This window comes from Antechinus flavipes, chromosome 4, assembly GCF_016432865.1.
Source record: "Antechinus flavipes isolate AdamAnt ecotype Samford, QLD, Australia chromosome 4, AdamAnt_v2, whole genome shotgun sequence".
NCBI lineage: Eukaryota > Metazoa > Chordata > Mammalia > Dasyuromorphia > Dasyuridae > Antechinus > Antechinus flavipes.
This window is the reverse complement of record NC_067401.1, coordinates 197130234-197157618: the sequence shown is the minus strand read 5'-3', so window position 1 is coordinate 197157618 and position 27385 is coordinate 197130234. Positions and strand designations below refer to the sequence as shown.

At 35.5% G+C, this 27385-nt stretch overlaps 1 protein-coding gene across 4 annotated transcripts in view; it reads right to left on the bottom strand.

Annotated features, from left to right (window-relative positions):
* RNF8 (ring finger protein 8) overlaps window positions 1-27385 on the bottom strand; it is an 80163-nt gene that overhangs the window by 36942 nt on the left and 15836 nt on the right. For all 4 annotated transcript variants that reach the window (XM_051996803.1, XM_051996801.1, XM_051996804.1 and 1 more), the window contains exons 2-3: window positions 14499-14627; window positions 2009-2746 (exon numbers count right to left, since the gene is read on the bottom strand). In XM_051996803.1, coding sequence (XP_051852763.1) covers window positions 2009-2746; window positions 14499-14627 — 867 coding nt within the window. The remainder of the gene's footprint in view (window positions 1-2008; window positions 2747-14498; window positions 14628-27385) is intronic.

Here is a 27385-nt window from a genome sequence, read left to right as displayed (position 1 = left end):
TTCTCTCCTTTCATCTTGGCCTCCTGGTATTCTTTCTATATATATGCACATGCTGTTTGTAAATAGGTGTTTGTGGACTCAAGGACTGGGAGGTCCTTGAGAACAGAATCTGTTTTTCCCTTTCTTTATAATCCCCAGAGTTTAGCATAGTGCTTGGCACACTGCTGATGCTTAATAAATTCTTGCTGACTCAACTAGGTGCTCAGGGAAAGGGATATAAATATAGTTCTGCCTAGACCCCAATCATGACATACATAAATCAGCATGTCTTTCAAGATCAAAATTGTCAGAAGAGGGATTCACCACAATTAGTGCATACCAAAAACCTAAGTTGTGTTCTATATGTGGCATACAGAATTTAGTTTGGAGAGTTTGTTTTAATAAGGCAAGATAATCTGTTAACCTAAATTTGGCTTCCAGGTAAACATCAATCAGCTTTTTGTAAAACTATGAATACTATCAACAGCTAATGGCACATACTCCAAATAACTTCTTTTTCTTTCTATCTCTTTGGCGGCATTAGGGGTTAAATGACTTGTCCAGGGTCACACAGCTAGTAATTAAGTTTTGAATTCAGGTCCTCCTGACTCAGAATTGATGCTCTATATACTGTGCTACCTAACTGCCCCACTCCAAATCATTTCTGTGAGGAAATGCATATTAAAATAACTAAGGTTTTATTTTTCACCCACCAAAGTAGAAAAAGGGATAAAAATGGCAATTGTCATTGCTAAAAGGAATATAGAAAGGCAGGCGCTGTAATACACTATTGAGGAGGTGTGTATTTGTCCAACTCCTTTGGAAAATTACTTGGAATTAGAAAAAAAAAGTTGTTAAATTGCTCATATTCTACTATTGTTTATATATACCCCAAAGAGAACAAAAAAAAGAGGGAAAGTTCCATATATTATGGAGCATTGATATTTTGCAATAGCAGAAAAATGGAATCAAATTATATGTCCAATGAATAGAGAATGGTGCACAAACTGGTATTTAAATGTTACTGCACTGTAAGAAATGATGAAAAATGCAAATAAACATGTATAAGCTAATAAAGAGCAAAGAAAACAGAAACAGAAGACTACAATAACATAAATGAAAATAACAACTAAAGGTACCCAATTCTAATTTAATGTAATGAGCAATCTATCCCAGAAAATAGATGGTAGAAAGGTGAGGGATAAAAGGTATGGAATATTACATATTTTTTCCATTTTAGTCAAGTTATAAACTGGTTTTCCTTAAGTGTTTTTCTTTGTTACAGGAAGGAGTCAGTGGTGCCATATTGGAAAAATGACTATAACGTAAAAAACAAAAGTCAATAAACATTTTCAAAAATAATGAGCCAAAAAAACACAACTGATCTAACAAGCAATTTACTGTGGCATTCCAATATCTTGATTTACACTGGTTCACTTTTTCTGGATTCACCCTTGTTTGGTTCCCTCTTCACCTACTGGTTCTGATCCTAGATGAGGGGAAGGGAAGGGAGAAGAGAATAAGCATTTATACAATAACTACATATGTGCCAGGCACTGTGCTAAGCACTTTATAAATAAATATTATCTCATTTGCTTCTCATAACATTCCTTTGAAGTAAATGCTGTTATTATTTCCACTTTACAGTTGGGGAAACCAAGGCAAACAGTTTAAATGATTTGCCTGGGGTAAAATAGCCAGTGCCTGAGAATTTGAATTCAGATCTTTTTGATTTTAGGCCCACCACTCTATCCATTGCACCACCTAGTTGCCTCTGGGTTCTCGGACTGTCTGCCACTCATTTGGCTTGGTATTCTAATTCTGCTCCTGATTTTTGCCTTACACAATAATTCCCTTTAATCCTCAACCATAGATTCTCTAATCACTGTCCCAAGCTTCCATCTCCTGTATCTAGTGTTCAGCTTTTATCCCTAACAACATGAACAGGACATTGAGTCTCTGGAAGAGACAGACAGGCATGAAAAATATACCTCTAATAAACTGTCATTTATTTTCTCACATTCTGTACCTCTAAATGCTGCTCCTTCTCCTGAAAATTTTTCTCTAGCTGCTCCACTCTCTGCTGTTGCTGGACCTGCTCCGTAAACAGCTGATCCTGTAACTCCTGAAGCTCCTCTTCCATCTTCACAATTTCTTTCTGGGTCCCCTTGTGGCTGTGCTGCTTCACACTCAGAACAGCTACTTGCTTCTCCTGAACCTTCACCTTCAGCTTGAGGATCTTGGCCATTGTCTTCTTAAGTATGTCCAAGCTGCTCTGAGATTGTGACAAGCTGGGGTCTTTGTGCTCCGTGCTCTGCAGCACTGTTGCTTTTTCTGAAACAATTTGAAGGTCATCCTCTGCTGCTCTCTCCCTACTTGGTCCAGGAGAAGCCAATTTTTGGTCCATGTTTTTAGGGGTCTGTTTGGACATTTCAGCTTTTCCACAGGACTTTCCTGACTGCTCATAGTAATGGGACACTTTATTTACTTTGGTTCTGGAGTTTGAAGAGCCCTCTGCTCCAGGGCTATCCAACTCCTCCAAACTACATTTCCTTTTGGTTCTTGAGCACTTAACTACTGCCCTATTGTTCCTCAAGGCAAGACATAAGTGGATCTTGTCCCAGTCTTCTTCTACTACTTCATATTCATATTCTGCATTCTCCTTATTTTCTAGTGGAACTCCAAGCTGGATTTGGTCTCCCTCCCGAATAGGATAAGCCTTTAAAGGTTCCAGGCGTTCTTTGTTCAGCCAAACACCATTCAGACTCTAGGGAATGAGGAAGAGATAGAAATGAATAAGCTTCACAATGTTTACTCTTCTTAATGGGGGTCTCTCTTTTTCTGCATCCTCAGAAAAAAAAATTCTTGAGAATAAATTTCAAAAAAGGCAAACAACTATTTTTAGAAACAGCATTTTTAAAGAGCAACTTCAGTTTATCTCCAATATATTTTATACTCATGTCTCCATCATTGAGAACTAGCTGCAAAATAGGCAGGAATTACTTTCAATTTCAGGTAATAACAATAATAAAAAATTCTTAACACTTTGAGATTAGCAAAGTACAATATGTACAAATGTCATTTCATTTGATCCTTAAAACAACAACAAAAAAGGGCTAAATATTAAGAAGTGTTAAGAATTATTGTGGTAACTGAGGTTGAACAAAGTTGAATCCAGGGGTCACATACAACTACTGTCTGAGGAAGTATTTGGACATATCTTCCTAATTCCAAGTCCAAGACTCCTGAAGAACCACTAAAACAAATACTACAGCATTGAAGGGAACGTGAATTTAAGTCATCCCTTGTTATGAAATGTGAAAAATTCAATTAGACTACAGACAGCTTCTAATGGTGATGTCAGTGAAGTGGAACACACCTAAGAGTGTTCCAGAAAACACCTACACATAGGACAAAACCATAACATGCCTCAGAGCTTACTAGCTGGGGTCTCTTGAGCAAATTCCTTTGTCCCTCTCTGGGCCCCAGTGTCCTCATTTATCAAGTGAAAAGATCAGATGCTCTCCAAGCTTCCTGCTGGTTTCTTATAATCCTACATACACTAGGGGAAGTGTAGGTTAGTGGAGAAGGCCTGGTTTTAAGGACACTTCATATACTTCTGGGTTCTGTGATTTGGGGCAAATCATGTAACTCCTTAAAATTCTCTGGGTATCTACCTTCACAAATTTGTTGTGAGGATGAAAATGACAATGTAGATAATATCTTGTCAAATTTAGAGAGATATGTGGACAGCTATTATTATAATAAAACATACAAAGTACAAAAAAACTCCAAACAAAAAACAACCAAGAAAGGAACACCAATGTCTTATACTGAGCATCCGCAGGCTGAAACAATTAATGGCACCAAAAATATGGCTTTTCTTCTAGCTGATTCACTCATTAAGCACTTATGACCTATTGTGTTCAGTGCTATGGGAGATAACTGGGAAAAATGTAAATAAGGAGATAATATAGGTCTTATGCTTGAATAATGTAGTCTAGTTGTGGAGAGAAAATGTAAACACATGAAACCAGAGAACAAAACGATGTAATATATACACAAATATGAAGTTATAAACCATAAATATAAATCATAAATTCTTTAGTATTTCAGAATGGAAAAAAAAAGGGTCAAATTAATTCATGGGAAAAGTAGGTTTTGAGCCAGGCTTGAAAAAAGTATGTGATTGAGATCAGTAAATATAACTGGGAGACATCTTTAAAAGACTCATATGCATTTGAGATCCCAGGTTTAACTTTGGGGGCAGTTCAGAGATGAAGACTCAAAATAAAGTTAAAATATTGTTAGCATATACACATCACGGATAAGGCCTGACTTGTCTTTCTGTCAGTTTAATTCAATCCAAAGATCAGAGGAAGAATAGTAGAATAATTCAAGAGCAAGAAGTAGATAGCATGTGATAGGACTTCTTATATATACTTCTTTCCAAGGTTCTCAAATGTAGGAATTCTGCACTCAAGATTTTCCCTACTTATGATCTTTGGTGCCTCTTCAAATTTCTCAAAGTAAAAAAGCAAGCTGATCATGAAAGTCAAGATCAAGGTACAGAAATTAAGTAAAACTCAGAAGGCAAAGGTAGATTTAGTTATCAAGGTTAAAAACAACTGAGTTAATATGAAACAGAGGTTTGAAGAGAGGTAAAGGGGATTAAAGGGATAAAGAAGCAACAACAGAACTAAATAGATCAACCTAAAACTATGATAATACATAATGACTCCCAAATATTTTGTTTGCAGGTCTTCTCAAATCTCCCATATTGGAGAAATAAGTGTTCATTCTACTATATAATCTTTCCTTTGATTCACTGAATTTCCCTCTCTCTCTTAACTCTTGGTGCCACCTAGTGGCATAATTTATAAATCTTTCTACACATGTCTGCTTTTCAGTCAGGAAAAAAAAGATGAAGGCACACAGATGCCTGATAGGCCATTCACATTTCAAAGGATTTAGAGTTGGAAGGGACTTCAGAAGCCATATAATTAAATTTCCTCATTCTACAGATAAAGAAATAAGATTCAGATAAGTGACTTGTCACAGAGGTAGAAAGTACCACATCCTATTCCAAAATGCTAAAGACAAAAATGATGATATATAATAGTAGTCAATGTTAGGTGTGTTTGGGGAAGAGAGAAACACCAAGACAATGTTGGTGGAATTGTAAACTGGTCTAATCATTAAGGAAAATAATAAGGATATATTATATAAGAAGTCACTAAATTGTTCAGACTATTTAATCCAGCAATGCTATTACTGTATCAAGAAGTTATATGGAGGAGGAGAGGGAGAAGAAATGCTATAATATATAACAAATTATTTTTTGAGGCACTTTTTGTGGTAGCAAAAATTCGAAGATAAAATAGTCCTAAGTAATAGAGATTAAAGGTAAAAACATGGTCCCTGTGCTCAAAGAGCTCATATTCTAATGGGAAATATGCCATGCAAACAAATATATAAGATATACTATGTAAATGAAAGGCAATTCATAATGACATTGGAAAAATCAATTTGGCAACTGAGTAGAGGATAGAATAGAATGAGGAAAAACTTGAGGCAGGAAGACCAATCACAAGTCTAGTGCAACAGACCAGGCATGAGATAATAAAGACCTGAACCAGGGTGGTGCCTAGGTAAGTAGAAAGAAAGGAATATATACAAAATTTGTGAGGCCAAAATCAACAAGATTTGGCAAAAGAATGGATATGGGAGGTGAACAAGAATAGAGAGGAGAAAGTAACACCAAGGTAGTGAATTTGACTAATTAGGAGGAAAGTGGTGCTCTTGAAAATAATGAAAACTGTAGAACAGGAAGATTTGGAGAAGAGGAGTTTTTTGGTTTTTTTCCCCAGATATGTTCAGACATGTTTCAGTCATATTCAGACAGTTTGAGAGGTCCAAGAAACAATTAGTGATTCAAGACCGAAGCTCAGGAGAGAGATTAGGGCAAGGTATCTAAGAATCATCCTCATAAAAATGATTAAGTGGACCCATATAGTGATGAGATCGCCAACAAAAAAATGGTATAGAAGGGAAAATAAAATGTGATCTTTGGGATTCCTCCATGGTTAGTGACAGGATGTGGTTAAGGATCTAGTAAAGAAGACTGAGAATTGGATCAGACAGGCAAACTAGAGAGCAGTGTCACCAAATTTAAGAAAACCAGATGATCAAAAGTGTCAAGGAAGGAAAAAAGGACAAAAAGGATCAACTGGAGATGAGCAGAAGTAATGTCATTAGAAAGGGAAGTGTTTTCCCTCTGAAATGTCTCAAGGGTATAGGACAATAATTCCAAAATGATCTTTCACGTTGTCACTAACTTAAATTTTGTGTGTTTTTTGCAGGAAAAAAAAAATGGTACAAGTATTATGTGATGGGACACAACAAACACAGTCGCCTAAACCATTTATTAAAAACTGTGAAACATTCATTCTAGATGAATGCTCTATCACAAATTTTTGCTCATTTGTTTAAAATGTTTTAAAAAAAAACATTCAAAACAGTCAAAATTTCATTAAAAAAAAAAAAACCCACACTTTCTATCTCTATATTTAAGTGCTCATTTTCCAACTATCCCAATAGTCAAGAGTGGCCCTTGTATGAGAGATTATGATAATCTGATCTGAGATCTTTTTTATTTTTTATTAGAACACTATATCATCTAAAGGCCTTTTTAGGCAAAAATGGAACAATGAAATTGAGTTGCTGAAACTGGATCATTTATCAACTTAGGGCGAAAGCCAGAGTGCACAGTATACCAGTCAGAGGGAGCCATACACAAAAAAATTCTGGTTTGCAAAAATGGAATTTTTTTCCTGGTGGCTGTTTCCCTGACAACTCCAATTTTCTATCTCAGGCATATTTTTTTGAAAGGGACACAAAAATACAGCATACAGTAATGAATGCTAATTGTCTTTAAATGTGCATAAATATCCTAAAGAGTTCTTTTATCAGAAAGTTGCCTCTTTTTTCGGAGAGGTTGTAGAGGGCCACAATTCAGAAAAGGTGTACTTAAATCTAGGACAGCAAGGTACATATAGTTAAGTATATACTTAATACTTAGTATGGTGATGTAATGGTTGCACACTGCTCAGTGGGCTGTAATGTTCTACAGCTGGCACATGCTCAGTATGGTGTAGTGATGTAATTATACTGAAGTATTTAAAGGCTTAAGGAGGGACACAAAGGCCTCTCAGCCATAGACACAAGAGAAGACGCCAGATTCCAGATTCCATCTTTGACCAGTCACTTGGTAGCTCTTCTGCCTCCTTCACTCCTCCACTAAAACCAAGGACTCGGGCTAACCCCGAGGTCCTCCAGAGAGCTAGTCCAGACATTACAGAGGTTATATGAAAAAAGACAACCCTGAAATAACGGAATATAAAGTTAATACTGAAGATGACAGGAAAAAATAATGATGAATATGTTGGAGGGGATGCGGGAAAACTGGGACACTGATGCATTGTTGGTGGAGTTGTGAACGAACCCAACCATTCTGGAGAGCAATCTGGAATTATGCCCAAAAAGTTATCAAAATGTGCATACCCTTTGATCCAGCAGTGTTTCTATTGGGCTTATACCCCAAAGAAATACTAAAAAAGGGAAAGGGACCTGTATGTGCCAAAATGTTTGTAGCAGCCCTGTTTGTAGTGGCTAGAAACTGGAAAATGAATGGATGCCCATCAATTGGAGAATGGCTGGGTAAATTGTGGTATATGAATGTTATGGAATATTATTGCTCTATAAGGAATGACCAGCAGGATGAATACAGAGAGGCTTGGAGAGACCTACATGAACTGATGCTAAGTGAAATGAGCAGAACCAGGAGATCATTATACACTTCAACAACGATATTGTATGAGGATGTATTCTGATGTAAGTGGATTTCTTTGACAAAGAGACCTAACTGAGTTTCAATGGATAAATGATGGACAGAAACAGCTACACCCAAAGAAAGAACACTGGGAAACGAATATGAACTATTTGCATTTTTGATTTTCTTCCCGAGTTATTTTTACCTTCTGAATCCAATTCTCTCTGTGCAACATGAGAACTGTTCGGTTCTGCAAACATATATTTTATCTAGGATATACTGCAACATATCTAACATATATAGGACTGCTTGCCATCTAGGGGAGGGGGTGGAGAGAGGGAGAGGAAAAATCGAAACATAAGCGAGTGCAAGGGATAATGTTGTAAAAAATTACCCTGGCATGGATTCTGTCAATATAAAGTTATTATTAAATAAAATAAAATTTAAAAAAAAGTTAATACTGAAACATAGTCTATATATGTTATAAGGTCTTGCTTCTCAAAACTGTTGCCGTTGTGGTTATTCAACAACTTTTAAAATATGTTAGACTGAATCTTGGGAAAGGTCTCCAAACTTCATCATTGAGCCTTTTCTTTAAAGAAAAGGATTAAGCTACCACATGTTTGTGTTTTCTTTCTTCCCAAGGAAAGAAAAATCAAGGGAACATTTACAATCCCAGGCAGACCTTAGATTTAAAAAATAAACTCTTGCCTTAAAATTGTGCATAATTTCACTTTCCCTCCAAAATCCTAAAACCAACTGCCCCGATGCCCTTTATTCAAATATTTATTCAAAGAGTGCCTTGCTTATTAAACTGCTGAGTTAAATGATTTGGTATTTATACATCAAAATTCTTCTGTTACACAGTGCAAAAAGCAACTCCATCATACAGCAGGAAGGTGCTTTCCCAAATAGCATGAATTCTGCATTCATGTTTGTACAAATGACGGCCTATTGGGTCTCATGGAGTTTTGAGTCTTCTTCCTACATCTCCCGTAAGTGCTTAGTTCTGGCATAGATGATGAAAATTGCTATCACAGAATTTTAGTAGGCACAGAATTACTGAGCTAACAATTTCTTAAAGGTGTTCATACATCAGAGGTGGCCCTGAAGCCTAGTCTTTAAAAAGAGATAGAGAGATGGAGGAAAAAAAACTACATCAACCCCTAGAAAGAAACTATCAGAGCAGCAAATAAGGATCCATTGGGATTAAGGGACAGATTTAGAAGGCATGTACTCTAGAAATAGCTGTCTAATAGGCACACCCTTAGGCAAAGCAGTACTTATTGGACCTCAAGTTCAACATGAGTTAACAGTATGATAAGCGGACAATAATAATACTGTAATCTTAGGTTCCAGCAAGAGAGACAAAACACCCAATAAGAGTTGACGATCTCACTGAATTCTATCCTGATGTAGACAGAAAATATGTATCATTCTGGGCCTCACATTTTGAGAAGGCCACTGGTAAGGGGGGTGGGGGGAGCAGTTAGATGGCAAAGTAGATAAAAGTACTGGGGCCGCGAGTTAGGAAGACTCCAAGTTTAAATCTGGCCTCAGACATTTAATGCATGTGTGACACTGGACAAATCAATTCCTCTTGTTTGCCTCAATTTCCTCATCTGTAAAATGAGCTAGAGAAGGAAACAGCAAATCATTGTAGTATCTCTGTCAAGAAAACTCCAAATGAGGTCACACAGAATCTAATATGACTGAAATGAGTGAAAAATAAGAATGAACCTTGAGTTCATACTATGTAAAAACTAACTAAAAGAACTAGGGATGAATAAAGCCTAGAAAAAACTTAGAAGGGACATAGTAACTATCTACAACTACTGGAAGAGAAATTAGCTTTGAACTTCTCAGGAAAAAAAAAAACTAGAAACAATTAGTAAAAATTGAAAAGATAGGAGTAGCTAGGTGGCGCAGTGGATAGAGCACCAGCCCTGAAGTCAGGAGGACCTAAGTTCAAATCTGTCAAATTGGTCTCAGACACTTAACATTTTCACTTAACCCCAATTGCCTCAGAAAAAAAAAATTTTTTTTGAAAAGATAAATTTTAAGTTTGATAAATGAAAATTTTCCTACAGGAAACTTATCCAAATGCAGAACAGGATACACCTTGGATTTTCTGTTGCTAAAGGGACTGAAGCAATGGCTAGACTGATATTGGCCTCTGAGTACTTAATTTTTATGCCTTGACCTTGGAAATACTTTCATAGCTTGTTTTTTTTACTCGAAGAAGTTTGCTTTTATGTGTACAATATCCAATTTAATTTTTTCTAAGTTCATTCCTATTTCATGTAGTTCCTAGACTGTGGTTGCTTTGTCCTTTGTTAATATGTAAGCTACTTTAGAGAAGGGATTCTTGGTCAGATCTGAGTTGTATTAAATGGCTTTTCCTTCTCATGAAATTCAATGATCCTGAAGCCTGGAGAGACTGGTTGTTTTACTAGTTAGGTATTCATATATGATAAATCCTTTGCATTTCCTGTCAAATTAAATAAAACTTTTTATTTGATGTTTTATTGCCTGAGTATTTTCATGAGTAAAGACTCTTTTCCTTTAAAAACAAACACCTTTTTCTTTTCATGTGTGTGGAAATTTGGGTTTAAGTAAAATTATGTTATTCCTTGGGGAAACCCTCAAAAAGCATAACTAATAAAAAATGCTCAAGATTAAATACATAAATGTGAAGGTTCAATTCTAGGCTACAAAAATTTTTTTGGAAAAAAAAAAAAAGCAATGTGGACATAAAACTGCTAACTCTTTTTTCCTCTCACTTAACTTAGATCTGATGACTCCTTCCAACTTAGGTAAAATAAGCTAAGTTCTTCATGATCCCAAAGAAGTCTTCCCCTGAACTTTCTTACTTTAGTTTACTTCTCCTTCCTATCTCCTCTTCACTACTAATGATTCTGAAAAGCTACCAAAATCTGATGTCTATTTTCTTCTCAACTCTTACAAAAGGGTTTCTGCCTCTACCCACTTTATAAAAAATTTTCTTTTAAAGATCACAAATAATCTCTCATTTCCAAATCCAAAGATGACTAAAAAAAATTTGACTTTGCTATAGAATTTGATATTGTTTATTACTCCCATATCATATGTGTATGTGTGTATAAAATATACTCCTATATATATTTCAGAGAAACCACATTTTCCTTTTCTTTGCTCTATTCCTTTACTGTCTCCTTGTACTTTGGTAAAGGAGAGAAGAGATGAGGGAAGAAGAAGAAAACAGAACAATTTATAATTCAGAGTGATATTTGTTAAGTCCAGGGGTCCTCAAACTACGGCCGTAGGCCAGATGCAGCAGCTGAGGACGTTTATCCCCCTCACCCAGGGGTATGAAATTTCTTTATTTAAAGGCCCACAAAACAAAGTTTTTGTTTTTACAATAGTCCGGCCCTCCAACAGTCTTGAAGGACAGTGAACTGGCCTCTTATTTTAAAAATTTGAGGACCCCTGGTTAAGTCAGTGTTAAATTCTGTTTATAGACTTTCAATATGTAATATGTACATATGTGGATATCTAACAGCACTGTTTAAGGAAGATCATTCTGGCAGTAGGACGAGTCAGTCCACTGAAACCATAATTCAGAGGCAAAACTGCAGTATGGACTACCCTGAACTTCAGCTAATCCACATTAATTAAATAACCACTATGTGTCAGGTAAATGGTGGGAGATAAAATCGCTAAATGATCTCATATTGTTCCAAAGCTGAACCTGAACTACCAGTGGAGGGAGAGTTAAGCCTTTGAATAGCACTATTTGTTATTTGCCAAGCACTGTATTAAGGGCTTTTACAAATATTAACTCATTTGCACCTAACAACTCTGAAAGGCAGGTGTTATCAGCAGTTTATAGTGGAAGAAACTGAGAAAAAGGAGTTAAGAGGCTTTCACAAGCCCATATTATCTTGAGGCCATTATCTTGAACTTAAGTCTTCCTAACTCCAGGTGCACAGAGGCCAGTTTATAGTGCTACACAAATAACTCTCATACCTGAAAGCTCTGATTCAGTGTTAACTGGAAAAGGACTTTGATGAACTTTAACTATAGACACATAAGACACACCCTATTGCCCAATTTTCCTAATTGCCTTCCTAAATGTCTATCAGCAGAACACACTTACACACATGGAAAAGATAAGAACAAGGAAACAAGATGTCACTTCGTTGCAAACATTTGCCCTGGCTGCTTTTCTATCAGTTTCGTGTAATATGAGCACTCTGTTTTAGCAGAACTATAATTGCCTAGTATTGCCCAGAACGACAAAGACCACACTGCCTTTCCCATTTAATTTGGTTACATGCAACCTAGATGTGCAGAAAAGCCAGAACTCTCAATAGCCAGTAGCATACCAGATTCTGCTGCTTCACAGAACTGCCCTTACCAAAATGAGAAGTAGGAGCTACAGAAAATGACAGAGCTTTGTTTTTGTTTTTGGGTGAGGCAACTGACTTGCCCAGGCTAGTGTCTGAGGCCAGATTTGAACTCAGGTTCTCCTGATTTCAGAGCTAGTGCTCTATCCATTGCATGTTACCTCCTGAAATGATAGAGATTTAAGAACCTACTACAAATTGTAAATAAAAAGCTTAAAAAAAAAAAAAAAAGAACCAACCACAAAGTAGTACTTTGTTAAGAGAGCAAGGACAAAAAGACAAAAAACTGAAATTGTTATGACCTTAAATTTTATATTGTCCAGAGGATGGGGGTGGGGAAAGATAAGTAAATACAAATTTGAGGAAAGAACAAAGAGCACAAACTGGAAGTGGGAGAGGGAAAACTCTGGAAAGGTTTTAAGGACATGTAGTAGGTAAAGAGATTCCTCCTGAGGTTTAGGCTCTCTCAGACGAATTTGGATTCCACAAACTCACAGACTCAGAATGGAAGAAAGCTTGAAGCAGAAATTCTTTACCATTTTCACATCATGCACTCCTCCCCACTCCCATCATCTGATGAAACCAAAAGCTCATTCATATGGTTAAATTAACAATTTAGTGTTGTTAGTGGAAACCAATGATAATGAAAATGAGATTCTCCCCTCCCCCCCCCAATTCAAGGTTATAGGCCCTTTGAAATCTTATCTATGCACCACCTTGGGGGTCCTGAGGGCCCCAAGTTAAGAACCCCTGGCTAAGAGAGTAATCTAATTGAATTCCTTTATTTTACAAATAAGGAAACTGAAGCCCAGATAAGTTAAAAAAACTCACCTAAGGGCACACAGGCGATGAATGTATGAGGGAAAGATTTAAACCCAGATTTTGACATCAAAATTCCATGCCTTTTCCACTGTATCATGCTGCCTCTCCAACTCATATTCAGTTCTTTTGCCTTCTTTTCTCCTTTCTATACTCCATTGATGATTTTATTCATTCTACCATTTTAAACTACCTGTTCTATACAAATAATTCCTAGCTCTCTAATTCGGATTACTTTTCTAATGTTCAGAGCCACATACTCCCTATTAGATATTTTACCTAAATCCCTAAAAGGATTGAAAACTAATATCCTCAAACAAAGCCTCTTATCTCAGGTGTGGTAGAGAGGAAATACAGGACTGTATAGAGGAAAGAGCATTTTATTTGTTATTCAGAGTAACCCGAATTGTGATCCTCTCCCCACACTTAGTAGCTATGTAATTCTGGGCAAGTAGCTTAGGCCGTTTAAGCATTAATTTCCTCATTTATGAAAACAGGATAAAAGTAATTTACTAGAGAAGTTTAAATTAGACAATGTCATTTGCACATATTTTAAACTTTATGTAAATGGCCTATATTATTTCCCTCTAAACCAAAGTTACACCTTTGGTCTTTGTCATTTCTCCGCAAGGAAACATCAACAATCTAGTCTTACATGTCCATAACCTTGGAATTGTCTTTGATTCTTTATCTGTTATATCTGGCCAATTATCAGGTCATCTTGATTCCAATACATCAACACCTTTAAAAGCTATCTTTCTCTACTCTATTCCTTCTGCTCCTACTCTAGGACAAGATTTTATTACCATCCAGCCTTACAATCACAAAAACCTTCTCTGGACAACAAAGTAATCCTTTTTATGTAAAGATTTATTATCATTCTTCTCAAAAACTTCCAGAGAGTTATTCACTACTAACTGAATAAAGTTCAAATTCCGTTGACTAGCATTCAAGGATCTCTATAAACTAGCAGAGTATTTTTCTGTTAGTTTTCTGTACAATATTTTTCCAGTTTGCTACATACTCTTATTCTCTAACTAAACAGAACTACTTTCTACTTCTATACTGCATAATGAACTCTCTTGCCTTCATCACTGCTCATGCAATTATCTACCAGTTGAATGCCCTCCTTGTTCTTTGCTATCTCCTTTATGAGGCCTTCCCTGATTCTGCCCATCTCTACCGTGACTTCACTCAATGGAACTCATAGTACTTTGCTTTGAAATTCAAGGGAATTTATCATTTCTCATATAGTACTGTATATTATAGTAATCTGAGAGTCCCTACCTTCTCTTCCTCTTAGACTATAAGCTATATGAAGGCGGGGACTATTTTATTTAAAGCTTTCTATCTCCTCACGGAAAGTACTGAATAATTGTTTGGTAAATGAGCAAGCTCCTCAAATAACATCTGTCCCAAATCAGGTATCACTTTGAAGATCATTAGGATGAGGACCACTGGAGAACTATGAATTCTTCTACCTTGTTGTCCATCATTGTCCATTGGCCCTCAGCATTCTGCTTGAAAACACAGTGGTTTCGAGAAATCATCAATGGACAAATTTTCGAAAGCAGCTGGTATGTGACGTCAAATCCTCGACCAATTGTAATCTGCAAAGACAATGAAAATGAAAGGCAAAATTAAATAAAATACTGAAAAAGTGTTTGCAATGATATTAATTAGGAGTATTGAAAACATTTTACAGAGAAGACCAGAATTATCTTTAGGCTAAGTATGTTCATATAGCCATAAATGTGATGTGCCTTCCTCCCTGGGTATCTTTACTAGTTTTCATATCAACTAAATTTTCCCATGTCTCCTTTCCCTTTCTCACAGAGTCAATTCACACAGCAAATAATTAAAAATTAAGATTATCAACAAAACTAATCAACATATTTTTAAAAACCTGACAATACATGCACTGTTTCATATCTTTTAGACAACCTTCCAATCGACATACACTCTGCAAAGTAGTGAATGGGGTATCTTCTCATCCTTCTCTGAGGCCAAAATTGTTCAAGAGAATTCAAGATTGTTCAAGAATACAATACACACAATGACCTTAACACTGTAAGTGGAGGAACACAATTCAACTGTACAACAATTGAAAATGATAACTGCAAAATTGTTGAGGTCATTGTGTGTATTGTATTCTTGACTCACCTAACTTGTATCCAGTCACATATTTCCACCTTTCTTTGTAATCTTTATAATCAATGTTTCTTATAGCATAGCAAGATTCTATAACATAATTTTTAATCTACTTTATTTCTAGTTCTTTGCTACCACAAAAAGTATCAGCACAAATATTTTGGTAGATGTGGAACCTTCCTTTTTTATCAATTACTTATCTGAGGTATATGCCTAATAATGGAATTTCTGGGAGAAAAAATATAGACACTTTAGCCACTTCATTTGCACCATTGTAAACTGCTTTCTAAAATGCTTGTACCAATTCATAGCTGTCAACAAATGGATTAGTCCCTATAATAAAGTGGAACAGAAAGGAATATTACTAGGTATGAAGCAAAATCTCAAGAGTTGTTTGACATTATTTTATTAGTAATCATTTAGATCATTCTTCCATATGACAGCTATGTTTTACAAGTGTTTTGAGAACTGCTTTTTTATATACTTTCACTATTTATTTACTGGGAAATGAAAGGTGTTTGTCTACATTGTTTTAGCAGCCCACTTAATACACAGATTTTTTCCCCCCAGTGGCCACTCACCACTTTCTTTCTTAAACTAGATACTTTGAAGTAGGTAAAAAGGAAGTGCACACCGTGTCCAGGCAAGCCAGCGGGAGGTGCTTAGCTACAGCACAGATCAGTAACCTAGATCCCTTGGTCCTGGCTCTGCAGACCAACTGTGAGGCCTCTAATCCCAGTGCAGAAGGCAAATCATGAGCTCTGGAACCAGCCAACAACAGATAGAACTAGTCTGGGCCAACCCAGCACAGTGGGCAAGCCACAAGCCCTTGAAGCCCTAGTGTGGAAAGCCAATGATCAGGCCCTTGAGATACTTGGGACAGTGCCACCTCTGACATAGAAAAAGAAATCAACTTTTAAGTCATGAAACAGATTTTAAAAAATGAGTAATAAACAGTAAAGAGTTAACCAGTAAGCTACTACACCAACAGGGAAGATCAAATACAAACTCAGAAGAGGATAACAGTGTCAAAGTGTCTACATATGAAGCCTCAAAGGGAAATATGAATTGGTCCAAATCCCAAAAAATCCTTTTGAAAGAGCTCAACTTGGGGAGTGAGAAGATAAGGAAGAAAAATTTGGAATACAAAGTATTAGAAAAATAAATATTGAAAACTATCTTGACATGTATTTGGAAAAATTTTTAAAAAGGAGGAAAAAAAAAAAAAAAAAAAAAAAAAGAATGCCAGAACACATATGTGGGACTTTTCTATTTATGTCTTTAACATTCTTGGTCTAGGAGGAAAAAAGCTAAGTCAAAGGATATGAACAGCTTAGTGAATTGTATGCTACAATTCTAAATTGGTCTTAAAAAAGAATTAGACTAGCTCACAGCTCTAATAGTTTATAGGGTATACTTATCTTTCCATAGCTTCTGAAACTTGGCAATTACCATTTTTAATGTCTTTGTCAATTAAATGTGTGAAAGAACAAGAAAAAAAAGCGCTCAAAAAATCAAGAGAGGTAGAAGAAAAATTGGGAAAAGAAATGAGAATTATGAAAAAGGGATCAACAGCTTGAAAAAGGAAGCACAAAAAAAGATAGAAGAAAACAACTCCTTAAAAACAGAACTGGTTAAATTGAGTGGGAAAAATCCACTGACAAAAGCAACTCTTATCAGCAGAATTGGCAAATGGAAAAAGCTAATTGAAGAAAATAATAATTCCTTAAAAATTAGAATCAAGCAAATGATTTTATGATATCAAGAATCAATCAAATAAAATCAAAAGAACTAAAGTAGAAAATATAAAACACCTCATTTGAAAACAACTGACCTGGAAAACAGATTCAAGTGAGACAATTTAAGAATTATTGGACAACCTGAAAGCCATAATCAAAAAAAGAAGAATCTAGACAGCATCTTTCAAGAAACGATCAAAAGAAAAATAACCTGGTAAGTAATACTAGAAGCAGAGGGTAAAATAATCACTGAAAAAAAATCTACTGATACCCTCTTGAAAGAGATCCAAAAATGAAAACTTCAAGGAATATTGCAGCCAAATTCCAGAACTATCCTGTCAAAAAGAAAATACCGCAGCCAGTCAGAAAGAAACAATTCAAAAATCAAGGAGCCACAGTCAGCATTACCCAAGACTTGGCAACTTTTACATTAAAGGATCAGAAGACATTGGAACATGATATTCTAGAAGGCAAAGGAACTAGAATTACAACCAAGATCACCTACATAATTTAACAGGCAAGATCATCAAACATGGATGATGAAAAGACCAGAGATAAATGGAAAATTTGATCTTCAAATACAAGAGAAACTTTTTTAAAAGATAGAAGGAAAGAAAAATACATGTTATTTAATAAGATTAAACTGTTTACAACCATACACAGGAAGGTGACACTTGTAAATTTTGAAAACTATCCTTATTAGGGCAGTTAGAAGGAGTATACAGAGATAAGAGGGTATCTTATACACATATCCTTTGATTTTGGCTCCAAGAGGGAATCAATTCATAGTGACATTTATCTTACCTTATTCAGAAATAAGATGGGAAAGGGGAAAGAAAAAGAAAAGGGGGAGGAGAAATTGATAGAAGAGAAGGCAAATGCAGAACAGTAAAGGGGAAAAGAAAAGGGAGGGGAGGGCCGAAAGAAGGCAGATTGAAAAGTACTGGTCAAAAGTAAATACTGTTAAGAAGGGACAGAGTGAAAGGAAAGGAAAAAATATAAACAGGAAAAATAAGATAGAGGGATATGCAGTTAGTAATCATAACTATGGATGTGGTTGGGAAGAACTCTACCATAAAATGGAATTAGATAGCAGAGTGCATTAACAATCAGAATCCTACAACATATTGTTTATAAGAAACACATCAGAAGCAGAGATACACACAGAGTAAAGGTAGAAGATTGGAATAGAATACATTATACTTCAGCTGAAGTTAAAAAAAGAAAAAAGCCAAGTTAAGCAATCCTGATCTCAAAGCAAAAACAAAATAGATCTAATTTTAAAAGATCAAGAAAGAAACTACATCTTGCTAAAAGGTATAATAGGCAATGGAGTAATATTAATATTAAATATATATGCACCAAGTAATACAGCATCCAAATTCTTGAAGAAGTTAAACAGACAGCAAAACTACATTACTGGAAGACTTCAAGCTCTCCTCAGAACTAGATAAATCTAACCACAAAATAAACAATAACGAAGTCAAGGAAGTGAACAGAATTTTAGAAAAGTTAGATATGATAGACCTTTCGGGAAAATCGAAAGAGGTAAGAAAGTACTATACCCCATTTCTCATTAATACATTGCACCTACACAAAAACTGAATAACCAAACTGAATAAAAACTGCATAACCAAAGGCAGAAATATTAAATGCATTCCTTTCAAATGATGATGCAACAAAAACTGTAATAAGGGTCATAGAAAGAAAGACTAAAAATTAATTGGAAAATAAATAATCTAATCCCAAAGAATGAGTATGTCAAACAACAAATCATAGAAATAATACTTTTATCAAAAAGAATGATAAAAGTGAGACAACATAGCAAAACTTACGGGATGCAGGCAAATAAGTTCTTAAGAAAAATTTTTTATATCTAAATGCTTATATGAATAAAATGGAGAAAGAAGATCAATGAATTGGGCCAGTTTCCCTAATGCATATTGATGCAAAAAAATTTTTTTTAATTAGCAAAGATTACACCAATTTATCATCAAGATAATACATTATGACCAGTGAGATTTATACCAGAAACACAAAAATGGTTCAATGTTAGGAAAACTACCAGCATAATTGACCATTACCAATAACAAAAAAGAAATCATATTATTAAGATTGAAAAAGGGAACCTCAAAAGTGCCAGATCAGTGTCATGAGGTGTCTCAAAAGAATTTGCAGGCTTGAACCCATTTCCTAGTCAAGGGGCAAAATTTTATTGAAAGTAATGTATCCATTACAGGAAGACTGAATTATATAAAGTAAGTCCATATAAATCATCAACATTACTATACTTTACCAACAAAGCCCAATGGCAAGGAACAGAAAGAGAATTCCATTAAATAACTGTGGACAATTATAAAATATTTGGTAGTCTACCTTACCAAGACAAACCCAGGAACTATATGACCAAAATTACAAAACATCTTTTACATAAGTAAAATCAAATCTAAACAATTGGAAAAATATCGATTGCTGATGGGTAGGTTGAACTAATAAAAATGACAATTCTACCTAAACTAATTTACTTATTCATTGTTATACCAATCAAACTACCAAAAATTATTTTGTATATCTAGAAAAAAAAGACAAAATTCATCTGGAAAAATAAAAGGTCATCCATATCAAGGGAATAAATGAGAAAAAAATGGAAAAGAAGGTAAATTAGCCATACTAGATCTAAAGCTCTATTAGAAAGTTGTAATCATTAAAACTATTTGGTACTAGCTAAGAAACAGTGATAGATCAGCTACATAAGACACACTAGTAAATGACTATGGCAATCTACTACTCAATAAACCCAAAGACTTCAATTTTTGGGATAAGAACATACTATCTGACAAAAACTGCTGGGGAAAATGGAAACTAGTATTTCAGAAACTAGGCATAGATCAACATTTCACACCCTTTACACTAAGAGAAGATTCAAAATGGGTACATGACTTAAGACATAAAAACCAAAAAAAATTAAGAGAGCAAGGAATAATTTATATATCAGATCTTTGAAGAAAGGATGAATTTATGACCAAACGAGACAGAAAACATTATGAAATATAAAACCGATAATTTTGATTACATTTCATTTAAAAGGCTTTGTACAATTCTCCCTGTGCAGCGGGAGAACTGTTCGGTTCTGCAAATATGTATTGTATCTAGGATATACTGCAACATATTTAACATATATAGGACTGCTTGCCATCTTGGGGGGGGAGGGGGGAAGAGAGGGAGGGGGGAGGGAGGGGGAAAAAAAAACGAAACATAAGCGAGTGCAAGGGATAATGTTGTAAAAAAAAAATTATCCTGGCATGGATTCTGTCAATACAAAGTTATTATTAAATAAAATAAAATTTAAATTAAAAAAAAAAAAAAGGCTTTGTACAAATAAAACCAAGGCAACCAAAATTAGAAGGAAAGCAGAAATCTGAGAAACAATTTTTGCAGCCAGTTCATCTGATAAAGAGGCCATTCCTCAAATATATAAAAGACTGAATCAAATTTCTAACAATGCAAGTAATTCCCCAATTGATTTGTCAAAGGCTATGGACAACTTTCAAATGGAGAAATTAAAGCTATCCACAATCATATGAAAACATGTTCTAAGTCACTTGATTAGAGAAACTAAGGCATTGCTGGCTGAGTTGTGAACTGGAGAGCAATTTGGAACTATGCCCAAAGGACTAAAATAAAACCTTTGATCAAGCAATACCACAACTAGGTCTGTATCCCAAAGGATCATAAAAAAAGGGAAAAGATCCAGATGTTCAAAAATATTTATAGCAGCTATTTTTGTAGTAGTAAAGGATTGGAAATTAAGGGGATGCTCATCAGGTGGGAAAAGTCTGAATGAGTTGTAGCATTTAAGTGTGAATGAAGTGAACTGTGAAAGCTATCTTACAAGATGGAAACAATGTTCTAAAAATTTAGTGAAAGTCTGGCTATGCCCCAGGCCCAAGTTTTCTTCTCCAGAAATCATATGGTTTACAAAGAATAGGTTCATAAAGTCCTTTTCTTTGTGAGACTAAATTAAGGTCACCTTGGTATTAAAACTCCCATATAAAGTAGTAATCCTAAAGATGTGGTTGGGTTATAAGTTTTTCCTCATTTATGACTTAGAATGTGGCGTTATTTGGTGGGACTAATCAGGGCAAAGGTCCAGCCTATAGGAATTGTTACCCCAGACCCCTACATCATTGTTTGTTTAATGTGACTTTGCCTCAGAAATTAGGCATGGACCCACACTTAACACCATATACCAAGCTAAGATCAAAATGGGTCTATAACCTAGGCATAAAGAAAGAGATTATAAATAAATTAGAGGAACATAGAATAGTTTATCTCTCAGACTTGTGGAGGAGAAAGAAATTTGTGACCAAAGATGAATTAGAGACCATTACTGATCACAAAATAGAAAATTTTGATTACATCAAATTAAAAAGCCTTTGTACAAATAAAACTAATGCAAACAAGATTAGAAGGGAAGCAACAAACTGGGAAAACATTTTCACAGTTAAAGGTTCTGATAAAGGCCTCATTTCCAAAATATATAGAGAACTGACTCAAATTTATAAGAAATCAAGCCATTCTCCAATTGATAAATGGTCAAAGGATATGAACAGACAATTTTCAGAGGATGAAATTGAAACTATTACCACTCATATGAAAGAGTGTTCCAAATCATTATTGATCAGAGAAATGCAAATTAAGACAACTCTGAGATACCACTACACACCTGTCAGATTGGCTAAGATGACAGGAAAAAATAATGATGAATGTTGGAGGGGATGCGGGAAAATTGGGACACTAATGCATTGTTGGTGGAGTTGTGAAGGAATCCAACCATTCTGGAGAGCAATCTGGAATTATGCCCAAAAAATTATCAAATTGTGCATACCCTTTGATCCAGCAGTGTTTCTATTGGGCTTATATCCCAAAGAGATACTAAAGAAGGGAAAGGGACCTGTATGTGCCAAAATGTTTGTAGCAGCCCTGTTTGTAGTGGCTAGAAATTGGAAAATGAATGGATGCCCATCAATTGGAGAATGGCTGGGTAAACTGTGGTATATGAATGTTATGGAATATTATTGTTCTGTAAGAAATGACCAGCAGGATGAATACAGAGAGGACTGGCGAGACTTACATGAACTGATGCTAAGTGAAATGAGCAGAACCAGGAGATCATTATACACTTCGACAACGATATTGTATGAGGATATATTTTGATGGACGTGGATTTCTTTGACAAAGAGACCTGAGTTTCAATTGATAAATGATGGACAAAAGCAGCTACACCCAAAGAAAGAACACTGGGAAACGAATGTGAACTATCTGCATTTTTGTTTTTCTTCCCGGGTTATTTATACCTTCTGAATCCAATTCTCCCTGTGCAGCGGGAGAACTGTTCGGTTCTGCAAATATGTATTGTATTTAGGATATACTGCAACATATTTAACATATATAGGACTGCTTGCCATCTTGGGGGGGGGGAGGAGGGAGGGAGGGAAAAAACGAAACATAAGTGATTGCAAGGGATAATGTCGTGTAAAAATTATCCTGGCATGGATTCTGTCAATACAAAGTTATTATTAAATAAAATAAAATTAATTAAAAATAAAATAAAAATAAAATTTAAAAAAAAAACATATATTGTATCTAGGATATACTGCAACATATCCAACATATAAAGGACTGCTTGCCATCTAGGGGAGGGGGTGGAGGGAGGGAGGGAAAAAAAAAATCGGAACAGAAACGAGTGTCAATATAAAGTAATTATTAAATAAAAATTTTTAAAAAAATGTGACTTTGCCTCTCCTTTTCTGACTAATTGGGAGGAGACACCCTTTCTCAACTATGATAGTAAGAGAGCATCTCTTTATAAACAGGGGAAAATGGGATACTGAGTCAACATAACTTTCAACAAGACAAGCATCTCATTTCATATTCTAATAATATGAAGTCTGATGGAAATGGACTGGTCTTAAGTCAGACTAAGTCCAATGTTGAGATATGGGGGTTGAACTCCAAAAATATACTGGGGTTTCACATCTGTGTCATGTGGTATCTCAAAAGAATTTGTAGGCTTTTTCCAGATTTAGAGGCAAAAATTTTATTACCACATCACTGACTGTTGAACTAAGTTGAACTAACAAAAGGGAGTTTAGCAATCAATAAGGGTTAAAGTCTTGGACTAAGTTCCTTAGAGACCATTAACAAGTGGGAAAACACCATTAAAGCAGGCTAAGTTTCTAATTAACAAGTCATTATGACATTTGGTAAGAACACTAAGGGAATTATGGCATGGAGATTTAAATTCCCAAAAAGAAGTTAGTCATTGTGTTATGGGCTAACTCTAAAAGGACTTGTCTTGAGAAGTGGAGTTCCAGTTTATATGAGAAAAATAAACTTGCAAGATAATATAATTTGGCCTTCTGATTGAATACAGTAACAGTTAATATGACACCTCATAATAAATTGTCAATATAAGGAATTCAGCAAGGGCCTACTCCAATAAAAGCCCGCTTCCAGCCAAAACATTGCTGTCTGAGCTCCTTCCAACTTATCTCAGGGAGTAGCTTGGCTTTGAATGGGACCAGGTGAAGATTTCTCAAAAAGTCTATGAGATGGAGTGGGTCAGACACAAACAAGAACCATCAAGGAAAATAGAGGGGGGTATTCACTAAAGGGTAAATCAAACTGTAATGGAAATAATCCTGGATTTGAAGCCAGAGAATTTGAGTTCAAATGCCAGTTTACTACCTATTGAACCATGGGTATGTCACTTTATATCTCTGACCTCTGTTTCTTTATATGTGAAACAGAGGATTGGACTAAATGACTTCTGAGATTCCTTCCAGGTCTGAGTCTGGACCCAATAAGATGACAACCTCAACTGAGCTCAGCAGGAAGACAAAGCTTCTTAGAGGTAGAGATGAGAAAAAACTTGTATGATTGATGAGTGATGGTAGAATTCAGTTGTTCAATTCAACTGAAAAACAGTTCATAAAAGAGCAGCAGTATGAAATAAGGCTGAAAAGAAAAGTAGGAGTCACATCCGTGGTAGTATTTTTCAAATGTTTTCAGATGCCATTGGGACTAATGATACAAATTCAACTAAAGTATTGATTTCATCAAAGTTTTTATCATCAATAAATAATGTTCTCAATTAACAGATAACAATGGTATAAAATCCCAGGTTATTTTGTCTCTTAAGGTGCAAGGGAGTTGCAACTGCCATCTAGAGATGTAATAACACCAATAAAATCAGAGACCCTTCAAATACAAATACAAAGCAATATTGATATGAATTAAGAAGTCCAAAATGCTTATCACATAAAATGTGAAGTCAGTTATCGTTAATTCATCCATCCTATCTCCAATCTAGTTAGCTTTTTTTTATTGAAGCGTTTTATTTTCAAAACATGTGCAAGGATAATTTTTCAACATTGACCCTTGCAAAAACCTTTTGTTCCAACTCTCCCTCTACTCCTCTCCACTTCCCTAGATAGCCAGTTATCCAATATATATTAAACATGGTAAAAAATATATGTAAATCGAATACAGGCATACATATTTTATACAGTTATCTTGCTGTATATAAAAATATATCTGATCAAAAAGGAAGAAAATGAGAAAGAAAAGAAAATTCAAGCAAACAACGACAAAAGTGAAACTCTTATGTTGTGATCCACAATCAGTTCCCACAGTTCTCTTTCTGGATGTAGATGGCTCTCTTCATCACAAAATCATTGGAATAGACCTGAATCATCTCATTGTTGAGAAGAGCCACATCCATCAGAATTGATCATAGTATATATTCTTGCTGTTGTTGAATACAATGGTCTCCTGGTTCTGCTCATTTCATTTAGCATCAGTTCCATAAGTCTCTCCAGGCCTTTCTGAAATCATCCTACTTGATTGTTTCTTATAGAAAAATAATATTCCATAACGTTGACATACCATAACTTATTCAGCCATTCTCTAATTGATGGACCTCCACTCAGTTTCCAATTTCTGGCCATTACAAAAAGGGCTGCTCCCTTTTTCGTTTTAGACCTTCTGACTTCTCAAGGAGATGAGAACACCAAAAAAGGAGGTGATCACACCTTCACTGACTGCTCAAAAAAGGGGTGAAAACACCATAAAACGAGGTGGTCACGCCCTCCCTGACTTGTCAGGGAGATGAAAACCAAAGGAAAATGGGGAATCAAATCAGATTAGTGGGTTTCTGAAGGGTCTCATTTGAAACAGGTATACATAAATCCATCAATATGGCAGGCACTACACATAATTACATAAGCACATAGTGATGTAACATGAATCAACATGAGAATTTATACATGTCCACAAGTCCTAAAAGTAGTCCAAAAGAAATCTATTGTCCATTACTTCATATGCCAAAAATCCAATAATTCCTGCAAGTTTTGAAGTAATAATCTTATCAACAATTTTTTATCTCAGGAAATCCAATTGTAATGCCGGAGAAACTGAGGCAAGAGAGAGATTAGAGAGTTTTAAAATTTTATTAATGGGAGAGTAAAATTGACTGGACAGGACTCTCGTCTCAAATTATCCAGTGCTGAATGGGAGAATCTCAAACCTTTAAGTACCTTTGGAGACAAAGAAGAGGGAAAACGAGGTAAAGCCTCTGTCAGGATAGGGAAGGCCATAAACCCAAAAAAACCCAGAAACAGGATGTCTGAATACACAGAGATAAAGATGTCAGTGAAATATCGTGAAATATTTTAGGGGGATATTGTAAATTCTTAAGGACAGAAAAGAGTCAGGAGGTCTACTGTCTTGTTTATCTTGCTTGTGCTAACAATTTATAACCTTAGAGTAATTGGTCCTCAGTCTTAATGGATCAGAAGGGGATTTACAGCTTAGGAGAATAGTTAGGGAGACTGAGATAAGGGAAACTTGTAGAGGGAAACTGAGTCAGGACAGTTAAAGAGAACTGTGGCATAACACAATGATTCCTGCTGGTTTTAAAATTCTTTAATAGTCTCATTATCAGCCATGCTCTTTCAGTGTCAGATGGTTTTTAAGTCTTCTCCTTTGTTTCGAGATTTTTCTCTTTTTCTGTCTTTCTCTGGGTGCTCATTGGCACCCATCTGATTCCTTTTCCATCTGTAGAGATACAAGTAAACCTTTCCCCAAAGCAGTTAACCTATCTGGTCCCTTCTATTTACCTGATGTAAATTGTATCCCCTTTGTGGGGAATCTCAAACCCTAGGAAAAGCACACCTTTCCCAGACAATGCCCTTCCCAAATTAAGTGGTCTTATTCAATTGGAGATCTCCTCTAGAGCATAGTCAATAGTCCTCTATTGAGTGGCTCAAACTGTTCCCCAGTCCCCAGGCCAAGATTTACCTGATAATTAAATTAAGAGTCTATTAACCCACTTTTGCCTAATTCCTAATCAGGAAGACCCACTGAAATGAATATAAACTGCTTGCATTTTTGTTTTTCTTCCCGGGTTATTTATACCTTCTGAATCCAATTTTCCCTGTTCAACAAGAGAACTATTCGGTTCTGCACACATATATTATATCTAGGATATACTGTAACCTATTTAACATGTATAGGACTGCTTGCCATCTGGGGGAGGGAGGGAGGGGAAAAATGGGAACAGAAGAGAGTGCAAGGGATAGTGTAAAAAATTACTCTGGCATGGATTCTGTCAATAAAAAGTTATTTAAAAAAAAAAAAAGGCCCACTAAGAAAACTCTTCCTAGCAAGTTTTCTTGTCAGTGTAAATAAATCCCATTCTTTGCCACAAACTTGTGCCTGTATGCACTGGAGTTTGTGATTTCTTTTGAAAAGCCTGCCACTGCCAAGGGAATCTCTTGTCCTCTTTCTTGCACTTCATCACTTGAGGACAGGGACTGACTTTTGTAATGAAGAGTGGTGGCTTGAGATTTGAAAAAAATCTTTTGTGCTCTGCCCTCATCCCTCCTCTTTTACCCTTCCCCCTTCTAGAATGGAAGCTCTTTTGGGGGTAGGAACTAGCCATGTAACAGAGGGGTGGAGATTCATATTGTATAAATTCTTTAATATCCAATTAATGGGAAATTTGTGCTTCAGGGATAGGAAATAAAAAGTTGCCTTTGGAGTTTCAAAGCTGTGTCTACTCACTTAGGCACCCATTTGGGCAAGAATGTAAAATAAACCTTTCCTGCATTAATCAGTGAGTCTGTGGAGTTCTTGATAAGATATTTTGTTTCTTACAGTTGACTTAATGACAAGAGGACCTAAAGAAAATTTATGAAATATTTTTTTAACACAATATGATGTAGATTACAATTCAGATAACCTCTTTGTATGGTCCTCAATAATATTTACTTTTATAAAAGTTTCCCAAAACAAATGGAGTAGTTTGTCCCAAAAAAAGAATCCTCACCATTTGTTTCTTCAAGAAACATTTCCAACACAGGCAAGCACCTATTTTGTTTATATATAAAGATAAATAAGATAGATAGATAGAT